The following is a 22,642-nucleotide window of genomic DNA, read 5'->3' as shown; positions in this document are numbered from 1 at the left end:
CAAAACTGGATTATCTTCACAATATTCTCAGCATCAAGAAATCCGTGAGATATTCAGGGCTGATGACAGCCTGTGGCTTCAAAAATTTGGGTTGGTCTCAGGCAGTAATTCCTACAGGGTCCTAATACTGAAGGGGGAGCCATGTGCCTGTCCCTATCACCTGCAGACAGAAAGGCAGATGCACTGAGCTTGTCCCCAGGTAGCGCTTAAGACAGTTTGTGAGATCTGTTCCCCAGGTGGTACAAATTGGGGTAAGGTCTGGAAAAGGAGGTTACCAGTTGGCTCTTCTGTAAATCATGCCCAGGTAGAGTACCAGGCAGAATTTCCCCACTGAAGCTAGGGTGAGTTAGGTGGAAATCAGCAAGTGCTTGTGAAGCAGCAAACAGTCCCTATGAAATCCCAGGGAATTAATCAACCTTGGAAAAAAATTAGCTGCCTGTTCCAGAGTGGGGGAAGTCTCTCCTAACACAGCAAAGTGTACAGGTCTCCCTGGTAGCTTTTCATGCCTATCTGCCTGCTGAGATACTGACACAGAATGTGGCCCATTTTAATGGGTGCAATAATGAGTGAACAAACAGAATTTTGGTGGAACTTCCTTTTTCTCTATGGCGTTTTTCTGATTAGCTTCCTGCTTTGCCATTAGCAAGCCTGTAACAGTTGTAAGCAAATGACTCTTTTCCAGTTCTCCAGCCTGTTTTCAAAGTTGTCCTGGATGTCGGTTCAGGGAAAACCGAAAAGTTTCAACAGTCGTTAAGCCTCTTCTTCAGCACATAATTCTGAAGCTCAGAAGCCCTGGTTGGGTATCACATTCTCCATCAGGTCTAGACACAAGAATAAATGTTAGTTACAGCATGGTACTTTTGTTTCTTAGCAAGACTGCAAACTAACGACTATACGCCCTTCATTAAAAAAAAAAAAAAAAACTCCCACGGGAAGAATAGAGTTGAATTTGAACGGAAAAGCTAAAGAGTTGGGCCTTGGCAGGTAACAGCGGGAGGCTGACAGCAAATCCCAGCTCTAGAGAGTGCTAGCAGAAACCTTTCAGCAAAGCTGGGCTGCACAGCGCCCGGGGAGGCGCAGCTCCGCCGCACAGTTCCCCGCAAGCAGCGCACTGCCGGCCCTCGCAGAGCACCCGGGGCGAAACCGGCAGCGAGTGCGGGTAGCTGGGGCAGGGCCCGCTGGTCGGGGCCCGCAGCCCTCTCCAGCTGCCCGGGGCGGCGGCAGCCCCGCATCCCCGAGGATGGGCGCCCGGGCAGCCCCGTCAGCGTCGCACCAGATACGGGGAGAGCGCGCCGCCGTGGGGATGCTCCCGCGCGGGTCTTGCGGGGGTGGAAGGCGAACACCCCTCGTTCCCCGCATACACGCCCCGGCAGCCCCGCTCCGCCGGCCCCTCCCGCCGGGGCGCCGCGGGCCGGCTGCCGGTCGCACGTGGCGCGGCGGCTGCCCGCCCCCCGGCCCACGTGTGCCGCCGCGCCGTGCCGGCTCCCCGCTGCAGTCCCGGTGCGGCGCGCGGGCGCTGCGGTGCCGGCGAAGCGGCATGGCGGCGGGTCCGGGGCGCGGCGGCAGCGGCGGCGGCTGGGGCCGGAGCCGGGGCGCCGTGCTGCTGCTGTTTTTCTCGCTGTCGCCGCGGCCCCCGGCCGGGGCCGCCTGGCTGCTGGGGCTGCGGCCCGAGGACACAACGCCGGGCCGGGTGTTCCTGGAGGGGGGCGCCGTGCAGGCGGCAGAGGGGAGCCGCTTCCTTCTGCGCCTCTACTTCCAGCCGCCGCCCGAGGGCAACGGCAGCCGCGGGCCGGCGGGGGAGCTGGAGCCGCGGCTGGTCTTCATCGAGGAGGCGGCTCCGGCGGCGGGGGGCAAGGCGACGCGGGGCCCGGCGGAGCGGTGCCAGGAGCGCAGCGCCTGGGCCTCGGATGTGGAGGTGGTGGGGCCGCTGCGCTCGGGCGGGGCGGCGGGATCGGCGCTGGCCGAGGTGCGGGTGCGGGAGCCGCGGAAGGGCGAGGCAGCGGCGGCGCCGGGCGGGCGGCTCTTCTCGCTGTGCGCCTGGGACGGGCGGGCCTGGGCTCACCATGGGGCCGCAGGCGGCTTCCTGCTGCGAGTCCGGCCGGCCTCCTCGGCGTTGGGCACCTGGCTGCTGCCGCTACCCGAAGCGGGCTGGCTGCGGGCGCTGGGCGCCCTGCTGCTGCTGGGGCTGTCGGCGCTGTTCAGTGGGCTGCGCCTCTCGCTGCTCTCGCTGGACCCGCTGGAGCTCCGCGTCCTGCGCAACAGCGGCTCGGCCGCCGAGCGGGAGCAGGCGCGGCGGGTGCAGGCGGTGCGCGGCGGCGGCGGCACCTACCTGCTGTGCACTCTGCTGCTGGGGCAGGCGGGGGCCAACGCGGCGCTGGCCGGCTGGCTCTGCTCCTCGCTGCCCGGCGGCGGGGCGGCGGCCGGTGGGCCGCGGGGAGTGCCCTGGCTGCCGGTGCTGCTGTGCACCGCCGCCGTCTTCCTGGGCGGCGAGGTGCTGCCCTACTCCGTCTGTTCGCGGCACGGGCTGGCCATCGCCTCCCGCACCTTGTGCCTCACCCGGCTGCTGATGTTGGCTGCCTTCCCCCTCTGCTACCCGCTCAGCCGGCTGCTGGACTGGGCACTGCGGCAAGAGCTCAGCGTTTTCTCCACGCGGGAGCGGCTGCTGGAGACGCTGCGTGCTGCCGGCCCCCACGGTGACCTGGTCCGGGAGGAGCTGGCCATGGTGCAAGGCGCGCTGGAGCTGCGCACCAAGGTGGTGGAGGACGTGCTGACGCCACTGGCCGATTGCTTCATGCTCCGTGCTGATGCTGTGCTGGACTTCGCCACAGTCTCCGAGATCCTCCGCTCTGGCTACACTCGCATCCCCGTCTACGAGGGTGACCGGCGTGATAATATCGTTGACCTGCTCTTCGTCAAGGACCTGGCCTTCGTTGACCCTGATGACTGTACCCCCTTGCAGACTGTCACCCGCTTCTACCGCCGCCCCCTGCACTGTGTCTTCAATGACACACGCCTCGACACGCTGCTTGAGGAGTTCAAGAAGGGTGAGGTTGCCAGGCTGCCACCCCCCCGAGCTCCCTCTGCATCCCCAAAGGTTCCTGGGTGAGCAGCTCCCCATGGCCTCCTGGCAGGACCTGGCAGGTAGCGGGGATCCTGGGGGGAGTTGGGCCCTGCATGTGCTGGTATGGTGGTGACCCTGGTGTCATCTGGTGGAACAACCTGTGGGTGGATGGAAGGTCTGCAACACTGGTTGTGCCTGTGATGTTGCAGAGACTGTGAGAGTCTTTGGCCTCAGAGGCTGGTGGCTCAGCAGGTGAGCCTGTCCCACAGGGCTGATGTCTCTGTGGCAGCCTGGCAGCATGGGCACGGTGCCTACCTTGTACCCCTACCCAGGCAATATACTGTTCGCTGCTCTATTCTGGATGGAGGAGTTTATGGCAGTAGATTGTATTTCGTTACTTAGCTCTTGTATTTTCAGCTTAGCAGTGAGAAGCAGGTCTAGAAAGTGTTTCTGTGCAAGTGGTTTAAAGGAAGAAAAAAAGCCTAAACCATTAGAGCTGTACTATTTTTTCTGTTGTGACATTATTCAAAATGCAGCAGCTGCCAGCAGCTGCAGAGATGCTGAGAGCTGTATTTCATTAACCATACCTTGAGAATACACACAGCATGTTTTTTTCCCCCACTGGGAATTGTGCTTCGCTGCATGTTACTTGGTACGTCATACTGTGGTGAGCAAGTCTTTAAGAAATGGCTGCAGCAGTGATATCCTGCATTATGTAATGCAGGAGGACAGCACTAAGCTCCTGGGCTGCCTGGGGCACTCTGCCGCAAGCAGAGCTGGTCATGTGAGAAAGGCCAACCTGGTCCATCCCAGAGAGAGAGAGAGGAAGCCTTTCTGTGAGTCATCTCTGTGCTCGTTTTCAGAGCTGGGAGGAGAGGAGGATAGGACATTTCTTGTGCACCAGGAAAGCCATCATCAGATACATGCAGGTCAGCATTCTCTCTGGAGATGCATAACTGGTGTCCCCACCACCTCCTGGGATTACAGGAAGAGGAGTTCATGCTGGCATACAACACCTACCCTCTCTGCCCCTCAGCACAAATGCAGACACCCAGCTTGGTGCAAAAAAACCCAAATTTCTCCTTCTCTGGAGACATTCAAAACCCACCTGAACACATTCCTGTGTAACCTCATCTGGGTGTTCCTGCTTCGGTGGGAGGAATGAACTAGATGATCTTTCAAGGTCCCTTCCAATCCCCAACATTCTGTGATTCTGTGAAATCAACAAATTCTGTTGTGGTTGGGGTTTTTTTGTTGTTGTTTTTTGTTTGTTTTTTAAGTGAAGTGGTTAGCAAAAACATTAAGATTGCTCTCTGGGTTCAGCCTTGATGAGCGGCAGTAGCTCCAGCCCCGTGCCTCTTCTAACATAACTATTTGTCTCTCCCCGTCCTAATTCATTATATATGTTGCAGTTCCTTCTTAACCGTGGCATGTCATGTGATACTATGTTACTGAAGTTCACCAGAGGTCTCTGCTACCTTTTCCTTGTCTAGAGTCAGGTGTTACCGAAGATGTCAGATGGCTTTGGCACAGTTCTCCTCTGCACTTTATCCAATTTTCTTTGATGTATTCAACTACTTCCCCCTCCAAATTTGTTCTACAGCCTGGTACCCTATGGATCGATAGACATATAGGAGCTGCCTTGTGGTTGCTTAGTTCACTGCCCTTTGCTTGCTCTCCTTTCTGACCTGCTTCAATAGAGATGTTTTATGTGTGTCACTCCCTGAGCTGACAGGTGCGTTAACAAGCCTTGCTACCTGCCCTGCACTTTCACACGCTAGTCCTCACCTCAAATGAAGATTATCCAGCCTTCTTCGTCTTTGCTCCATTAAACTCTTGGCATTTTGCTTCAGGCTCTTCCTCCCTTGTATCTGTTTGCCGTCATGGATTTCTGGGGTATTTTGCTACAGCCCCTGTGTAGAGCTTTCCCTAAAACTTATTTCTGTTCCCACCTCATTTCTCCTTTGTTTTTTGTTTTTTGTTTTTTTTTTTTAATTACATGGCTGAAAAACCTTGCTTTTGGTCTCAGTGTCTAATTCAGCACGGTATTTAGCAATTTCAGCCCTTCCCCCAAATGTTCTTCTCCCCAGGTGTTGCTGTTCTCTTCCAACTCATCTTTCTCCTATTTGTGGGCATTTGGTCACCCCCAGCACCCTGCCATCACACAGCCCTGAACCTCTCATAAACTTGCTCTTTTCCCTTTTCCAAATACGGTTTCCCATGCTGGCTCCCACACTGCAACAGACGTTTGCTCTCAGCTGCCTTCAGTCCCATCCACTGCCATTTCATCCCCATTCACTTGACTATTTAATTTCTAAAATAAAGATTTACCATTTTTAATTAAGAATCTTCATTACTGTCTCATTTTCTGTGTCCATTTGAATTATGGTGAAGCATCTCATTTGATCCAATCAAGGTTACTTTCCATGGCTGGGTCTTCTGCGACAGCTCTACTAATTAGAGAGCAGGCTGATTGCTAGTTGGTTCAGTGAGTGCTTAATGAAGGCCTTCATTACTTCGCACATCCAAGGTGCCTGCAGGACAGCAAATGCTCCCACTGGTAAGGCCCAGGCTCTTTCAAGGAAATTAAAGTCTCCAGTAAGGGTGGGCATTGATAACCACCTCCAGGTCCTTAGATCCCTGACAAACCTCTAGAGAAGCCTTGCCAGCTTTCTTTTCCTTCTCCTATGATGAACTCAAGCAGCTTTTATATCTTTTATTTCTTTTCATTATTACAGTGTTTATACAAAATACCCATCACATTTTATATCTGTCTTTCTTAGATAGCAATGTATACTTCTGTCTCACTAATGATTAATGTTCTGCTACATCCTCTATACCCGTAATGTCATTTTTCTGCATAATGTATAAGTAACACAATTTCACTGCCAGAGCTCCTTGCCGTAGTACACAAACATTTGTTCTCTCTTACTGAAAATGTCAAGGGATGATTAAATACAGCACTTCGGGACTGTTGCTCACACCTCTGGCAGCACTTTGCCTTTTCTGCCTCTCCTCCTACTCACTGCTATCATACTGTATTATCCTTGTTTACCTGATGCATTTATTTTCTCTCGTGCTGTCCTAGCTATGACGATGATCAGCTTTTTTTCCTCTCCAGTCTTTGATAGCAGGGTTTGAAGGGAAGTTTTCCTTCCTTGGTTTCTAGGTAGGCTGACACCTAACTTCATTTGTGCTCAGTTCCATTACCATGTCTTGATGTTTGTCTTGGGTTTCATCCCTAGATGAGTTGCAAATCCCATTTCCCCCAGCAGGACCCTGTGTAGATGGGATTACCCTCCACAGACTTGAAGAAGAGTACTTCTCTAGCAGCAGCTTGCCAAGACATTTAAACTGTATGAAAATAGTAGCGTATACTTCAGTAGCACCTGAGGAGCCCATGGCCTGATGTGGTTTCAGCACCCAAGAGCAACTGTGAGCTGCTGGCTGACAAAACCTGGCCCCTGCACCACCATGGCAGAAGTGGTCAAACCTTCACATCTGCTCCTTCACAGCCCTGCTGCTGCTGGCATGGTTCACTTCTCCTTTGGCACTAATTCCCAGAGAAAGATGGTTAAAGTGGGGGCACTAATGGGAACCAGCAAATGGCCAGAGAAGGCTGCAGACAGCAGTAGGGGAGGGCTGGCCTGCAAGGGGATAGCTTGGACTTCAACCCACAGCCTGGAAGAGGAGGGCAGCTGCTAAAACTGCACTGAAAACAAGCATTACAGCAGTGCAAGGCAGGTCCAGCTGAAGGCAGGAATTACTTGTGCTAGATGATGGGTTTGATTTGATCTCCTCATCAAAACTGAGTGAAATTAACTCAGAAGTAATAAAGCGTGGGCACCCAATTTGCCATCTTTTAGGCAAGCTAGCCAGGGTCATTATGGAAGGCATGCATACATAGCTGTGCAGCATTTACATAGAAGTGTGAAGTGGAGGATGCTACACAAGATGTGTCCTCTCTTCTCTAAAGATAAGACAGTGCATACCAGTGTAGTAACTGCCACCTGCAGCCTGAAAGATGCTGAAACTACTGAAGAAGTGAAAAAATTTGGAGACAGTTTCTTGGAAGTGTTTATTGATGCATCTCAGACTACCTGGCTTTATTCTAGGGTCCCAGGAGGAATTATCTAATGCATCAGAGAAATAACTGCACCATGTTTAGCAAGCTAAAGCAATGTAGAGGGGAAGACAGAGTCCCAGTAGGATAAACTTCACCTTGGGAATGTGGAGCTAGCAGGAAAGGTTTAGGCATTCATTCAGTGTGAAATGCTGTGGGTGATACAGTCTGTTTTTCCTCCATCCCTAGAAGATAACCTCTTTGTTCTGTAGGTGCCTTTGGGAAATCATAATCTTACCCCATTACTCAAGTCATTTATGGATTTTGTTGACTAATTTTTTGTCAGGTCCATATATAGCACTGTAACCTTTCAGCAAATAACCTTCCTCTGTCAGTGGAACAGTGAAAATGTTCTCTTATGTTCATTTCCCTGAAGCAGGGCAGAGGCTGAGGTGCAGCTCAAATTAGCCTTCTGTGGTTTGGCATCTTTTGAAAGTTACAAAAAGTAAATTCTCCAAAAGCAAACTTCCTGTGGCTTAGCAGGAAAAACAGCCGGTCCTGCAGAGGACAGCTCTGCCGTATGGTCTCTCTTTGCTTTTCAAAATACTCCACAGCCTCCATTAGATTTCTACAAATTTAATGTAGCTGGAGAAGGTGCTTAACACCTGCCAGGCATGACGGTCAGTACCATCTCAGCTGTTTATCTTACTGGCCACCTTCTGAGCCTGCAGTCATTGCAAGTACAAAACATGGCTTGAAATTAAAATCGGCTTTCAAGAGATTTCTGCAATGTGATAGCCACTGTCGTGGGTACCTTGATGGGCTAAAGCAGTGACCTCCCTAGCCAGCTGTATAGGTTAAGGAGCTGGATGTTACCCAGATCGATCTCATACATGTGCCCTGAGGGGCAATTGCCAGGCTGAGAGTGGGTGAGGTGTTGTTCCACTAAAGATGGATTCAGTGACTCATGCTGCAACTCTGCCTGAAATACTACTTTGCTTCCCACCACTTAAACTGTGCTAAATCTTACTGTGTGAGCCCTGGGCTGCTTTACCCAGCCCCAGTAAGCCCAGGAGCAGCCCTGCTCCGGGAAGCTGTTCAGCAAAGCAAGAGGGGAGAGGGCACCCAGCTGGATATCTCTCTCTCAGGAGCTGTCAAAGGCACCTTCAGAATGAGCTGTGGGAAAGAATGAAGTGGCTGATGCTACAGACACCAATGGAAACAGTTTTGCATTAGCTCTTTAGAAGTTTTTTTTAGCTTCAGAAAGCCTTGGCATCCTTGTGGGCTTCCTTAGGCTCAAGTAACACTCAAAGGCACCAAACATTTGTGAGCAGGCAAGATCTCTGTTGTACAGCACGTGGAAGATGAGACTGTGTCCCCTCTGATCTCCACCTTACCCTCCTGATCTGTTTTCTCACTGATAATACATCACCTATTCCAAATATTCCTTAGGATTAGGAAGAGCACCAAAGCACAGTATTAGAAAGACTTTTAGATTCTGCTAGAAGCATATGTAAGAAGTTCTCATCTCTGAGAAGGGTCTGGATTAGATTAAAGTTTACAGTTTTCCCTTCACGTAGCTTTGATTCCCCATAGAACTGGGTGCTCCCACAGCCCTCCTTGATATTTCCCCCATTTGGGTGTAGGTGTGCGCTGCCTCTAGGTGCAGCTCCTCAGCTGTGTGGTTTCACCGCAGCACAGAGTTGTAGTAACAAGAGCACACTCGCATTTCCTGCATATGAAGTTCAAATCAGAGCCCTGACTGACTTCATATACAGGTCTGTAAGGGGACACAGAGATGCTGGCAGCCCCTGGCCCAGCAAAGAGCTGTGATGAAAAGCACACAGAAAACAGATTTAAGTTACATCATGGTTGTTTCACAGATCAACCTTATTTACCAATGACTCTTCCTCCCCCCGCTTCCATTTTGTAGCTGTAAATGCTTCGTGGCTTGTGCCTGTACCTTTGATCTCCTAGTAACAGCTTTAGATCTTACCATAAAATTCACTAAAATTAATTTCACGCTTAGAATGCTCATTCCATGGGACAAAAGAGAAGGCTAAAGTATATTTAACATTCCTCTGGCAGAGCACCTACATAAAAATATGATAAGGAAGTAGTCTGGGCTATATTTGCAGCCAACAGCATTTTCTTTCCCACAAGTAAAGGCATTTCCATGTGTTCACTCTGTTCTCCCATCAAGGAGGACGCTTTGAGGCGGATCTATGAGCCCAAGGTTATTTAGGTACTTATGGAAAACAAGGCTCCTAAAAATGGGCATAAAAGCTTTAGATATCTGTTCAGATGCTTGCTCCATCCGGAAGCTTTCAGCTATTTATATTAGCTCTGCAGTTTAGCATTTTGAGACATTAACTTTCCACTGAAACCGTTGTTTGAAAAGAACAGATTTCATGTAGCTCATAAAGAATTTAGTACAGTTGTATCCCATGCTGAGCAGACACTTAATCACCTATAGACTTCCTGTGCAAGAGCAGTCCTGCGGCGGCCGGTGAAGCTATTCACACAAGTAAAGTTAATTGCCCGTTTGTTCTAGTGTTTGCCAAACCAAGGCTTTGATTCTCAAGTGTTTCACTGTGCTTTCCTGCATCAGTGATAGCCCTGTAAAATTCACATGTGACAGCTTGCTAGTGGGGAAGCCGCTCACCCTTATAATTCATTTCATTTGAGCTATCAAGCAACAGTTACAATAGCACGTTTCTTGGAATCAGTTTTATGGATCTTAAAGCTGGTTTAGATAAAGTTTGGGGTTTTGTTCAAATGATTTATCTCCCTCTGTTGTACTCCTACTGCGGCAGACCTGCAGGGTAATGGGTACAGAACAGAATGTGACCTCTCTGACACCCCCAGTCTGTCCCTGTGCCACCCTCCCTTGGACGTTGCTTCTGTCTCATAAAATCACCCGTATCCTGCCCTTATACCTGCTCCAAAAGCCACTGCTTTTTCTCTGTGGAAGTATAGCAGCTCCCAGGGCAGGGGGATAGAGCTGAATTTGGCAGCATCCCCAGCCCAAGGGACCAAACCACAGCCAAAGCACCTGCAAACCACCCCTTTTGCCACATTTGTAACATCTGTTAAAAAAGTGATGGGAGGAAATGCAGGACCAGCCAGGTTGTGGGGCAGGACTTGGAAAACGATCTCAGGTGGGAGATCAGGACAAGTCAGTCCTTTCGCAGCAGGGGTGACTGGGAGAGGCAGTCACTTATATGAGCTCTTGAGAGGTGTGGGGGCAGTTTTGGGGTGTTTTTGTGATATGGGTATCAGCTGGCTAGGCAGGGGCTGGGATCAGTTCACCCAGCGTGGGCCAGGAGCAATCACATGAATTGCAACAATTTTCTATTGCTGGGTATCTGCTACGTCTCAACTGTGGGTGTTAGCCTGGAAACCTAAACCTGGAGGTTTATAGCATGGCTAAAAGTGTTTATTTTCTGTGAAAATAAAGAACTCTCAAGCACTCTAACAGCCCTTCTGGCTGTTCCCCCAGCGCAGTGAAACCATGGGTCTCCTCTCGGCTAACACTGCTGGGTTATTTCTAAATAATCTCATTTGCCACTATATGAGCATGGATCTGGAATCACATTTCTTTGAGGCTGCTCTAGAGTAAATTACAGCATTGATGTAGGTGTTTGGCCAAAAAAAGAATTGCCTTCATTACTCTTTGACTGCCTTTAAGTAGCACCTAAGCTTTTTGTAAGGGCTTGGTGGTTTTGGGTTGCATGTAAATGTCATTACCAACAAGCTTTCAGCCAAGAGAAATAACTTCTCCTGTCTCCTCGCTCACCCGAGGACTTGTAGGAGACCAGATGGCCCCAGTGTTTGGGAGCAGGGTTTGGCAAGGGAGACGTTTCAAAAGTTGGACTTTGCTAAGATGGAACGTAGCTGTTGCTGCTGTCTCGTGGCCAACTCTGCTGCTTTTTTCTCTTTTAAGTCTCAAGTCATGTTGCTTTATTATCCACTGAACAGACAAGATGCACAAACCTGTGTATGAAAAGAGTAAAATAGCCTGGTCCAAAGAGTTTTAAATGCCCTGAGGCTATTGATTTGGTTTTTAAAGTGCTTCTCTGTGCTACTTGCCGTGATGTTACGTTCTTGTTTCTAATTCTGTAGGCGTGGGAGGCAGCGAGCTGCTGTCTGAAATCTTGCAATAAAAGCTTGGTATGAGGAGGAGGGAATTTATATGGTGGAAAGTGCCCAAGCTTTGCTGTGAGAAATGTATAGTGCTGATCTTCAGCTGAGAAATATCATTTGCTCGTCTCAAATCCAGGGCAGGGTTATTTGAAGGTCGCATGTTCCCTGCAAGACGTGTTTGGTGCGACTGCCGGGCTGTCCATGTCCCTGCGTGGGGATGAGCCGAATGGCAGCAGTAGGCGATGGGGAAGCTGTGCAGCGGGCAGGAGCCCACCCCTATGGCATCTTTATGCATAAATACTGTTCACATCCCCTCAGCCAGAGCAGCAAGCAAGTTTATTGACGGGGCTGTACAGGAGAAGCAGAAGCAGCTGCATAGCAGAAGGGACCTGCCCCCCTTTTGGGTGACCGTTGCTGTTCAAGGACCTCACTTCTGAGGCCTTGGGGAAAATAAACTGTTTGCAGCATTTCGGGGGTCCCTGCAGTGCTCACAGTACACACTGGGTGTGTGCAGGCGTTGCAATGGGAGAACATTGAAACAGTGCAAATGGAGGGGAAATTGTTTGCTGTGGTACCAATTAAGAACATTTTAAATGTTTTAAGCAAACCTAGAGTTTCAGAACCTGTGTGTGCTGCCGAGCAGCATAGGAGCCACAGGGCCAGTAAGAAAGCCAGTGCCGCTTGTTGGCAGGTCCAAGAATACATCTGAGCTAGAAACCCAGAAGTTGTTTGTGGCTTGGAAGTTGGGTTCTGGTTGATCTGCTAAGCAGGAGCATAAATCAGAGCAGACAAGAAAAGAAGGGAGAAGTTGAACAAGTCAAAACAGCTTACAGAGAGCTGGACATGCGAAAGCAAATAGCAATGTTTCAAGTATGCCAAATGCAAGAAGCCTGAGAATGTGTCAGCAAAGCTGCCAGCTTACTGGAGCAAGTGAGGAAGCTGAGACTGTAATTGAAAAACACTGTGGCTTCTGAGCAGGAGTCACCAACACTGGCTGAAAGAAGGTCCTGTTTGAGGCAATGGAGAGGAGGTGCTGTCAGGGGCAGGGTTTGGAGAAGACATTCAGCTGCAAGCTGATGGCTTTAAAAGTGTTTAGCCTCTGCATCCAGATGGTTCACCCAAGAGTTCTGCAGGAGCTGAGCTGAAAGCTGCAAACAAGCATATGCATTTCTGCATTAAAACCAGCTGCTGTTCTGAGGAGCGAGAGGCTTTGCCCGTATTTTAAGAAAAGCTTTTGGATCTGTCCAGACAGTGATGGATAGAAAGATGTGGGAGAGCTGTTCCTGGCAATTTTATAGGAAAGATAATTAACAACAGAATGAGAAACACCAGGAGGATGAGGGAAACCAGTAGAGCCCAAGGACATGCTCACATTTCTGTGTCGGAGGAGGACGCTAGCTAATTGCTCTGTTATTGTCTCATGCCAATGAAGCTGAGGGTAAGCAAGAAGCAGCTGGTATAAAATACACTTCACTCCTGCACAGGAGGCTGTCAAAGAGCTAAATGGAGTGACTCACAGCAGATTGCCTGGATAAGAAAGCAAGCGGCCACAAAAAAGATCCAGGCAGAGTCCTTTGACACCTAGAAACTGGCCTGGAGAGTAGCAGCACTGTTAGGAGGGGCTGTGTGTCCAGCCGTTCTCCTTGGGTTACCGTGGCTGGGGTGGGTTTGGGTGGCAGTGGCTGTTTCAGAGGTTTGCCTGTGATCTGTGCCTCCCACTGAGCCCCATCCGCCAGCCAGCCTGCTGTGCTGGGGACTCCTATCACCAGGGATGGGGGGCTCATTGCCGCTCTGCTCTCCCCCCACAGGAAAGTCCCACCTGGCCATTGTGCAGCGGGTGAACAACGAAGGAGAAGGAGATCCGTTCTACGAGGTGATGGGCATTGTCACGCTGGAGGATGTCATTGAGGAGATCATCAAGTCCGAGATCCTGGATGAGACGGATCTGTACAGTTAGTGTCCCAGAGCAGCTACTGCGATTGCAGGACCCAGGGTGGGAGCCCGCACAGACAGACAGACATGTGGGTAGGAAACAGGCCAGAGCAAATCATGGTCCTTCCCCAAAGCAATTTACAGTCAAGGTGGGAAAGACAAGAATGATGGAGAGATGCTGGTCAGGGAGTCTTTAATGCTCGAGATAGCGAAGCACCAGCATCAGCAGCCAGTGGTTGGGCAGAGCCTGACCCAGGGACATGTGTGTTGGGCATGAAGTGCCCATGGCTGGTTCCCACGCTGCTTTCCAACTCTGGGTGATGCATCCAGACAGGGCAACCCAGGACTTGTTCCTGAGAAAGCAGCATGTTTCCCCACCCTGCTCCTTCCCCGAGGAGCTGCTCCCAAGGCTGTGATGCATGGCACGTTTTGTGCACCTTGCTGCTCCAGCTACTGCTCCACAGCAGCCCTGCCGTAGTCTGCAGCAAGGCGTGCCTCTCTCCATTCATGTGCAGCTGCAGCGGCTTTGTAGCTGGTGCAGGTGGGCGACCACTCCGCTCTCTGCCCTGCAGCAGACAATCGGAAGAAGGAACGAGTGCCCCACCGGGGACGCAAGCCCCAGGACTTCTCCATCTTCAGGCTCTCGGACAGCGAGATGAAGGTGAAGATCTCCCCACAGCTTCTCCTGGCGACACATCGATTCATGGCAACAGGTACCCTTGTGCAAGCCCGGCACCTCCCTGTAGCAGTGCCAGCCCTGCAGGGCATCCCTGAACCCTTCCTGGATTGGGCTTTTCCCCCAACAAGCAGTTTCCCCCTGCCTGGACCCCTATCCTGGGTGTCCCACTGCTCCACCAGCATGGGTCTGCATTTGGCTCCCCTCTGTGCAGTGAGGTGCTGAGGCTGCAGGAAAGGGGCCATGCAGCTCAGAGAACAAGGGGTTCCTGGCAGCCCCAGCCCCACTGAGCAAGCATGTGTTGCCTCCCCTCTAGAAGTGGAGCCTTTCAAGTCCCCCTACCTCTCTGAGAAGATCCTGCTGCGGCTCCTGAAACACCCCAATGTCATCCAGGAGCTCAAGTATGACCGAAAGAATAAGAAGGCAGCAGAGCATTACCTCTACCAGCGCAACCGCCCCGTTGACTACTTCATCCTCATCTTGCAGGTGCCTGGGGCAGCTGTGAGAAGGGGGTTGCAGGAGGTGGCCCGTCTCTCCTTGCCACCTTGCTCTGGGCTGCTTCTGCCAGCAGAGATGCCCATCTTCTCATAGGGGGTGGTGGGGGTCACTGCAGCTCTGGGTGCGTTGGTGTCCAGGAGCACAGGATACCTGTCTGAGCAGGTTTTCCTTCTTCTCCTTCTCACAGAATCACACAGAATCACAGAATGTTTCTCCTTCTCCTTCCAGGGGAAAGTGGCAGTGGAGGTTGGCAAGGAAGGGCTTCGGTTTGAGAATGGGGCATTCACCTACTATGGTGTCCCTGCCATCATGGCTGTCATCTCCTCGGGTAAGGGCTCTGCAAACTCCCTCTGGCCCTGCCTTTGCTTCAGCAGCCTCCATGGGGGCTAAGCTGCCTGGTGACCAGGAGAATGGACTGGCCATGGGGTGGGGTGGCCCTGCCGTGTGGGGTGGGTAGGAGCTCTTCCTCTGTGATTCCTTTGCCTCCAACTGTTGTTTCAGATAATGATGTGCGGAAAGTGGGCAGCCTGGGTGGATCCTCCTTCCTATGTAAGTATTTTGGGACAGGCTGGGGCCCTAAAACCTCTCATCTGCAGCACCGGGCAGCTGGAGCAGGGATGAGGTTGCACCCCAAGTAGAGCAGCTCAGGTTCTATGCCAAGATCACCCCCTTTAAAAAGCTTGGGGCAATGGGTGCTGCTCGAGAATTATAGAGATGGATTGATTTAGCTGTGAGCCATTCACATGTGGTTTGCTTGGGAAATTAGCTGAGTTAGATGCCTCAGTCCTGGTAGATTCCCAGCCTGCAGAGCTGATGGTTTAAGAAGCAGATCCCCTACTTGTAGGAGCTAAGAGGGACCTCTGATCAGGACAGGCTGTGAACCCCCCACTTGTTTTCTGATCACCTCTGCAAATGTTTAGTCCCTGGTAGTCTAGTAGCAGGTGGAGCTGTTGCCCACCCCCAGCCCAGCACATCTCTCATCCCAAAACCCAGATGCTGCAGTTGGATCTGCAGTGCTGCTGGTAAGCTGAGGGTACTCTAAGTGCCTAATCAAAACAATAACCCACCAATTTCAACCTTTAGGGAGGTGTAGGGAGGAATGTCATTGGGAGAACAGGGGGAATCAGGCCAGGTGACTGTCACTCATGTGGGTCCCAGTCAGTGTGCAGCTCTATTTCATCCTGTTTACTTTGCTTCCATTCAAAAGGCTGACTCGTGGATCGCTGGATTAACCTCTCAGTGCACATTCCTTCTCCCCATGTGTTTGCAATGTGCTCTTTTGGACAGAGGAAATCAGTGAAGCGGCCGATTTCCCCTGGTGTGCTGCTGCGTGGCTCAATGCCCCTGTGCCCTTGGTGACTGGTCCCAGGGCCCCACCAGGACTCAGGCAGCGGGTGCTGCCTGCGGGCCATGGGACAGGCAGGGTGCGAGTTGCGGTGGGAGCTGTGTCAGTGCAGCCATGCGTGTCTGCAGTGCCGCCTGCCGGGACGCTGCTGCTCGGGACTCCTTTGGTCCCCATGCTCGCATATGACACTGTGTCATGAGATGTTTTCTGCCATCCAGCCACTGCTGCCTGCTGTGGGATGTGTGCGGTGTCATGCCCCTGGGCAGCGAGGAGGCAGGAGGCAGAGGGCACAGGGCATCTCCCTTGTTGGGCTGGAGTCCTCCTTCTTCCTTGAAACAAAGCCCAGCAGAAATTAGTGTGAGTGGCATGTCACTCTGGAGAATTGACATTAAACCTTGAGCGTTTAACAATTTGTTATTAATTAACCATTGTTACACAACTTTTTGATCTTCAGACAATCTTTAGCATTGATGACAGGGACAGGAGTGCAGCAGCAGAGACCCAGCAGGTCCAGCCCCGCTGTGGTGGGGTCAGGCAGGCAGAGCAGGGAACCAGCGCTACTGGTTATCAATCCGTCCTTTGCTCCCACTGGACGAGGTTGTTCTGGGCAGTGCTTCGTGCTGCTGCTTATTTGCAGAAGGCTTCGATCCAGGGCAAGACGCAGAACAGGAGTTACTGGGGGAGGAACGGGGAGGGCAAATTTTCCAGGAATTTTACCTTTGAAGCAATTTAAAAACATTAATCACATCGGCAGCAGATGGCTCCTAGAGTGTTGCAGCCACACTGCAGGCACAGTGGCTGGAGGGAGGGCAGCATGCCCTGGGCAGGAGAGCTGGCAGCGGGCGCTTCTGTGGCTGGAGGAGAGGGCTGGCAGCCAGTGGGCTCGCGTCTCCTGCTGCTTTCCAAGTGGGTGCTGCCAGCAGTGAGAGCAGAGATCAGGCGTCAGGAGGTGTTAACATGAGCATCGCTCGTGCTGTGTGCTGGTCTCTCTGTCCTCCCCCATGAAGCCCTGCAGGAGCTGTGATTCACCCTCTCTGTGGCCATGGGTCAGGCAGCCCTGGACACGGGTCCTGGCTTCTTGTCATTCCCACAGGGAGCATTTCTCCATGGGTGGCTCTTCTTGGCATCACCCCAAGTCTGTTGAGACCCAGGGCCTTGTGGGGAGCTGCAGGCAGCCCAGCACGGGTATCTTTACTTTGCATGGTGCTGAGGGGCTCCTACCAGCCCCTGCCTGCAGCTGTGGGGCTGTGCGGATGCAAGGGCTGTTGCAGAGCACATTCCTTCTCTGCTGCCTGCCTGCACACACAGAAGTATCCCAGATGCCAAGCACAGTGACTTGGTTTAGCTTCTGCCCATCTCCCAGGTGGCACAAGCTGATCACAAAGTCCCCTCTCCTTGGCAAGTGACTGGTGAAGGGCTGGAGCAGGGTGACAGCACTCAGCTGGTGGGACACCAATACTTTGTAGTGGCTCTAGGGAGATTTGTGGCTGTGCAGAAAGGCCTGGCAGGAGCTTGTCCCCCCAGCCTCACCTCCTACCTTGTCACAGAGCAGCCTGTTGATTTGCAGCATTCAAGTCTATGTCTCTGCTGGTGTCCCTATCCCCAGGGCTGGTGAATGCTTCCCTGGAGCAGAAGCAGGAGGGTGTAAGAGGAGTGGGAATGGATGCTGGAGGCAGTGGTGGGAGTCCAGCCCAGGGCTGCTGGTGTGTGATTTTTTTTCTCGTTCTTCCTCTTGGTCTGTTCTCCACCCTCACCTCTGCCTCTTGCCTTCCCCCTCCCTCTCTCTGCAGTGCCTGTCTCAGTGTCCCGAACCTTTGCCTTCAGCAGAGGGGACTCCCTGGCTGGCTCTCCAGGTAATGGGGCATGGCTTTGGGCTGGGAACTCCACATGTGCCAGGCTCTTTCCAGCTCCCTGTGCATGGTGCACCAAGCCCCCTCCACCCTGCACGCTGTGTGGTGCCCAGAGTGGTGGGCAGCCCCCCACTGGTTGGAGCACAGGTGGCAGACTGGGGACAGCAGCCCTGCCGCAGCCTTCCCAGTGTGATGCAAATCCCAGGAAGAATGGGATGGGGACAAGGGGAAGCCATGGACAGCTTGGGCTTTCTTTGGTGTGCGGTTTCTGTAATTTCCTACACTCAGTGCTTGTGTTTTCTTGCAACTTGTTTCTAATGATGGTTACTTGCAGCCCTGTGTGCACGCTGCCCTGCTTCCCTTGCTTTTTGGCAATCCAGGTAACAGAAGGGTGTTTTAGCAGCAGAGCAAAGTCAACAAGGTGTTGATGTCACCAGTGCAAGGAACAAGCTGCCTTTGTTCCCTAATAAATCACTGACCAGATGAAATCTGTCAAGCTGTGTGTCAGAGGCTATCAGTCAACATGAGTGATGGGCCAGCTTGCCATGGCAGCCTCTGCTCCTGTTCTGTTGGAGCTGGGGTGGACAGGAGCGTGCCCTCCAGGCAGGTTAAGTAAACCATGGGCTGCCAGCTGCAGCCGGGAGAATTTGTGCCAAATGCTGAGCAGAAGGCCCACATTAGCAGGAGAGCTGTCAGTCTGTGTAACAGGCAGGCAGCAGCCCTGACCTCCGCTACCAGTGCCAGGTCAGCTGCCTGCCTGTCCCCTTGGTTTATCCAGGGCTGGCATGGCACAGAGTCTCCACTGCCAGCATGCACCAGGGAGGACCCCACCATGGGTCCCCTGCAGGTCCCTTGCCAGCTTGGGTGTCCATGGACCACAGCCACCAGAGGTGACCTGTCCATCCTGGTCTGGCACTGGGGACACCAGTGTTTGCCTCTCTGCCATCCCCTCCCGCAGTGAACAGGTCACCATCACGCTGCAGTGGGCTCAACCGCTCTGAGTCCCCCAACCGGGAGCACAACGACTACGGGGGCAGCACCACACAGCTCCACAGCGGCAGCAACAACATCTACACACCCGACTACTCCGTGCATATCCTCTGTGATGTGCAGTTTGTCAAGGTAGGGGCTGGGCTGGCAGGGACTGTCCCACCCCAGCTACCCCTGGCCAGGCACCTTCTCAACCCGCTGTGTCCTGGGAGCCTGGTGTGTGCCCAGTGGGTGCTGGGGGCTCTTGCACTCCTGCTGATGGGGGATTTGGTGCCACCAAGGCCCCAGGAGGTCCTGGTGAGTCTCAGTGCCTGCTGAGCTGGGCATGTGTCTGTGTGCCTAGGTCACCCGCCAGCAGTACCACAACGCGCTAGTGGCCAGCCGCATGGACAGCTCGCCCCAGTCCCCCGACATGGAGGCCTTCGACAGGGATTCAACCAAGGCCTCAACTGCACGAGGAACCCCACAGACACCCAAGGAGGACCCCACCGCTCTCCTGAATGAGAGAAACAGCGTCATGTGTGAGTCACCCTGTGGCCTCCTTTTCCCTGCTGTGGGTAAACATTGTGTGTGGGGCTGTGCTGGGACCCCCTAGCACAATGAGCATGTCACTGCTGACACACAGTTGCACATGGACTGGGGCATGTGGATGTTTGCATGCACACACCTGTGGATGCTGTTCTGAGCCTGCATGTGCACACAGGTGCAAGTGTGCAGGTATGTAAATCCCTATTCCCCATGTGCTTATGCTCCCTGGGGACCCCTGGCATCAGGACCTGCCGCTGCACCAGGCATCCCCCTGTGTCCTGCTCCAGGACAGAGCACCTGCCTGCCCTGCCACCATGCCTGCTCTGTGTCCCCTGGCCACCACACCTGCCCTGTGTCCCTACAGGCAGCCGCACTGAGGGGCTGCACAGTCCCAGCGAGTCGGTGTTCCTGCACATGGAGGGCATCCCCTTCATCCAGGAGGAGCCAGCAGACAATGTGGAGAACAGCAAGCAGCAGAGTGAGTCTGGCCAGGACACATACACGTGACCCTGGGGATGATGACAGCTGCGGTGTCCCAGTGCGCTGCAGCCAGGCTGGGCTTTTGCAGACAGTGAGTGCTGTGGCACCGTCCTGGAGACAGAGTCCCCGGGCAGAGAGGCTGGGACCAGCTCATCACCGAGCAGCTCCGAGGAGACACTGGGCAGGAAGCTGCTGAGATCCCTCAGTGAGTGACTGACCTGGGGAAGGCAGCACCCAGGGGAGAGTTGTGCCGTGGCACCCGCTGCCCAGGTCAGCTGCTCCCCAGCCTCATCCTGGGGACACCCTACATGGGGCTGGCATGGAGCAGGGGGGGCACCCCACTTCCCTAGCAGCACCCCAGCAGCGGGCAAAACTGCACCCAGGGCTAGCTCAGACAGAGACAGCCACCTAGTCCTGGCCCAACCCTAGGCACCCCCTGTCTTGAGCATGCTTGCCCCAACACCCCAGCCCTAGGCACCCTTGCTGCTGCAGGTGGACGCAAACAGCGGCCATCATTGGAAAGTGAGAAGATGCCAGAGGAGAGCTCCAATCTTGCCCCATTAATCACCTGAGCAGCAGCGTGGCTGGAGCACAGTGCTGGAGGCCCATGCAGATTGGAGGTAGGAACCTGCCCCTCACTGCAGTATTCCTTCCCTGGCAAATGGGAGGTTGCTCAATTTTAATAGCATAAAACTAAGTTTCAAGCAGCAAAGCCAAAAGATGTGGTTTGGAGACCATGCAGGCACGCATGTGTTTGGGGGCTGGAGCAGGGTCATGGGATGCAGCAGCAGACTCCAGCCATCCTTGGGGCAAAAAATGGTTGTCAAAGACAGAGTGAGACCTTAACTTGTGTTTTCACAGCTAGAAACATGTGTCTGCACCAGTATCCCTGAGCCTGGCTAGGAAAGGTGCTGCAGGCTTGAGCAGCAGCAGGTCAGGAAGGGCAAGCTCTGGGCACCTGCACCAGCCTGCACTTGTGTCTTCCAGGTCTGCAGCATGGGGTCTCCTGCCGCGAGGCTCATGTTCAGCAGCAGCAGGTCTGCACTCGCTTGCTGCCCGCCTGCCTGCCCGCTCGTGCCGCCCCTCCCTGCAGGACTTGCGCAGAGCCCCATCCCCAGGTGAGAAAGGATGTGCCCCCAGCGCGGCTGAACCACCCAGGCGGCCTGGATCAGGTAGCTGGAGCCCAAGGGCCCTTGCCCAGCTGCTCCCTGGTAGCATCTGGTCTCAAGGAAGTGAAAAGAGGAAAGGAGAAGTGTCTGGCACGGCGTCCCTGCGGGTCAAGCAAGGAGGGGTGGCCTAACCCAGAACTGCTCTCAGCATCATTTACCATCCCCATCCCAGCAAGGCCTGGAGCCCCTCAGTGCTGCACAGACGGGGTCTCCACCATGAGGAGAACGTGCTATTTGGGGGTGCCACATGCAGCTCAGGGCCCCAGCACACATTGGTGCTGTGCCTAGTGCCACACACGCGCAACGCCTTGTGCACACTGACCATCGACACCACCTGGCGCTCCTGAACCCCTGCCTGGCAGAGGGCAGGGACCCCAACTCATCACCAAGCGCAACCCCAGCCCGGGGAGAGCTGCTCCACGCTGCATCAAACCATCTTCCCCTCCGCGCACGGCTGCCTGTGCCAGGGAGGCTCATGTGGAGCCTTCAGGTTGGTACAGACCCGTCAGTAGTTTTTTGTAGCGGCTGAACGCAACGGGGGTATTAATATTAAAAGTAATTTCTCCCTGAGAGGTGCACTGTCTGTGTCAATGGGCGTAGGGAAAGATGTGCTGACCTCTCCTGCCAGGCTGCCCTCATACCAGAGGTAGCTGGAAAAACAGGGCACAGCATTGCTGAAGGGAACAGGTTGAGGAACCGGGTCACCAAGTGCTTCCCAGTTTCTGCCTGTAAACCTGGGCTTTCTGTCACTCCTGCTGTCAGGAAGGCCCTCAGCAGTTCTGAGTTACACTGTAGCAGTGCAGACAAGGAGTGGGGAAGAACAGGAGTTAATAGCATGCTGTTGCAAACACAATAGTGGAATACATGTGCTGGAGTACAGCCTGACAGATAATGGCAGAAATGTCTTAGTCCACCAATGCTGATAAAACTTGAACTGGAATAACTGCATCCCTGTTTGGGCACTGCTCTTCCAAGGAAATACACAGCAATCGAGGCCAGAGGAATGCAAGGGCTGGAAAACAACCTACCCAAAAGGCTGAGGAAACAGAGTCACTTAACTAGTGAAAGATGTGAAGGGGAGAGAGGAAGTCTTCAAATACGTAAGAAGCTGTTGCAAAGAGGAAAGGAATAATCTGTTCTCCGTTGCCATGGCAAATGTGATAATGGGTAATGAGCTTACGCTGCAGAAGGAGAGAAATTTAGGTCACTCATTAGGAAAAACAAGGCTGGTAAGGCTAGCAAAGGACTGGGTACAGATCCCATGTGGGGTGGGCCAGGCTCCACACCTAGAGGTCTGTAAGGACAGAAGCACAGGCAGATGTCAGGAATAGCAAAAGGACAGTTGTTTTCCTCCAACAGTTTCTCCTGTGATCACCCCTAGAAGTCATCTTTAACTGCTACCCCATCATCCCAGCTGTGGATGGGCACCAAAAGGAGGAAAAGCTCCCCACCTCCCCAGAGGAAAGGCTGCCTCTGACTCACTCTGTTATGTGACACAGGCACTATCTTAAAAGGTCAAACAAGACCCCATGCACTGTCTCTGCAAACACAGCAAGGGAACAGGGCACCTTTTTCACCCTTGCTGTTTAAGCTACAGGACAAGCAAAACCCACCAGGGAAACAGTGACTATGACCAAGGAAAGGGGGTGTTCCCCTTTCTTCCCATCTTGGCAGGAGGCTGCTCTATCAAGGTCGTACTATCAGCTGACAAATAGAGCTGCAAACAGTGACCGCAGAGAGAAACAGATGGTCCCAGCTCTTTTTCAGTGCCAGAAACCCACGCTGTTGCTGCCAGGCCCCACTGAAGCCAGGAGGAGTAGGTGGCAGTTCACCACAGGCCTGCTGAGGAAAAGGAACAGGAAAAATCCACTTTCCAACACACTGGTGGCAGGTCAGGAGCCCTG

General features: G+C 53.1%; 1 protein-coding gene across 1 annotated transcript; it reads left to right on the top strand.

The window, feature by feature from the left end:
* The first annotated feature begins 1,537 nt into the window (after window positions 1-1,537).
* On the top strand, window positions 1,538-21,308 carry CNNM1 (cyclin and CBS domain divalent metal cation transport mediator 1). The gene is made up of 13 exons (XM_065843966.2): window positions 1,538-3,044; window positions 13,079-13,222; window positions 13,775-13,915; window positions 14,195-14,364; window positions 14,605-14,704; window positions 14,878-14,925; window positions 17,512-17,574; window positions 18,530-18,693; window positions 18,905-19,082; window positions 19,454-19,567; window positions 19,658-19,774; window positions 20,062-20,189; window positions 20,557-21,308. Exons 1-12 carry the CDS (start codon window positions 1,538-1,540, stop codon window positions 20,139-20,141), a joined length of 2,826 nt encoding a protein of 941 aa, XP_065700038.1. The 3' UTR covers window positions 20,142-20,189; window positions 20,557-21,308.
* The last annotated feature ends 1,334 nt before the right edge of the window (window positions 21,309-22,642 follow it).

The sequence above is a fragment of the Patagioenas fasciata genome, chromosome 8 (genome assembly GCF_037038585.1).
Source record: "Patagioenas fasciata isolate bPatFas1 chromosome 8, bPatFas1.hap1, whole genome shotgun sequence".
Lineage (NCBI taxonomy): Eukaryota > Metazoa > Chordata > Aves > Columbiformes > Columbidae > Patagioenas > Patagioenas fasciata.
This window is presented reverse-complemented; position numbering and strand designations above follow the sequence as displayed.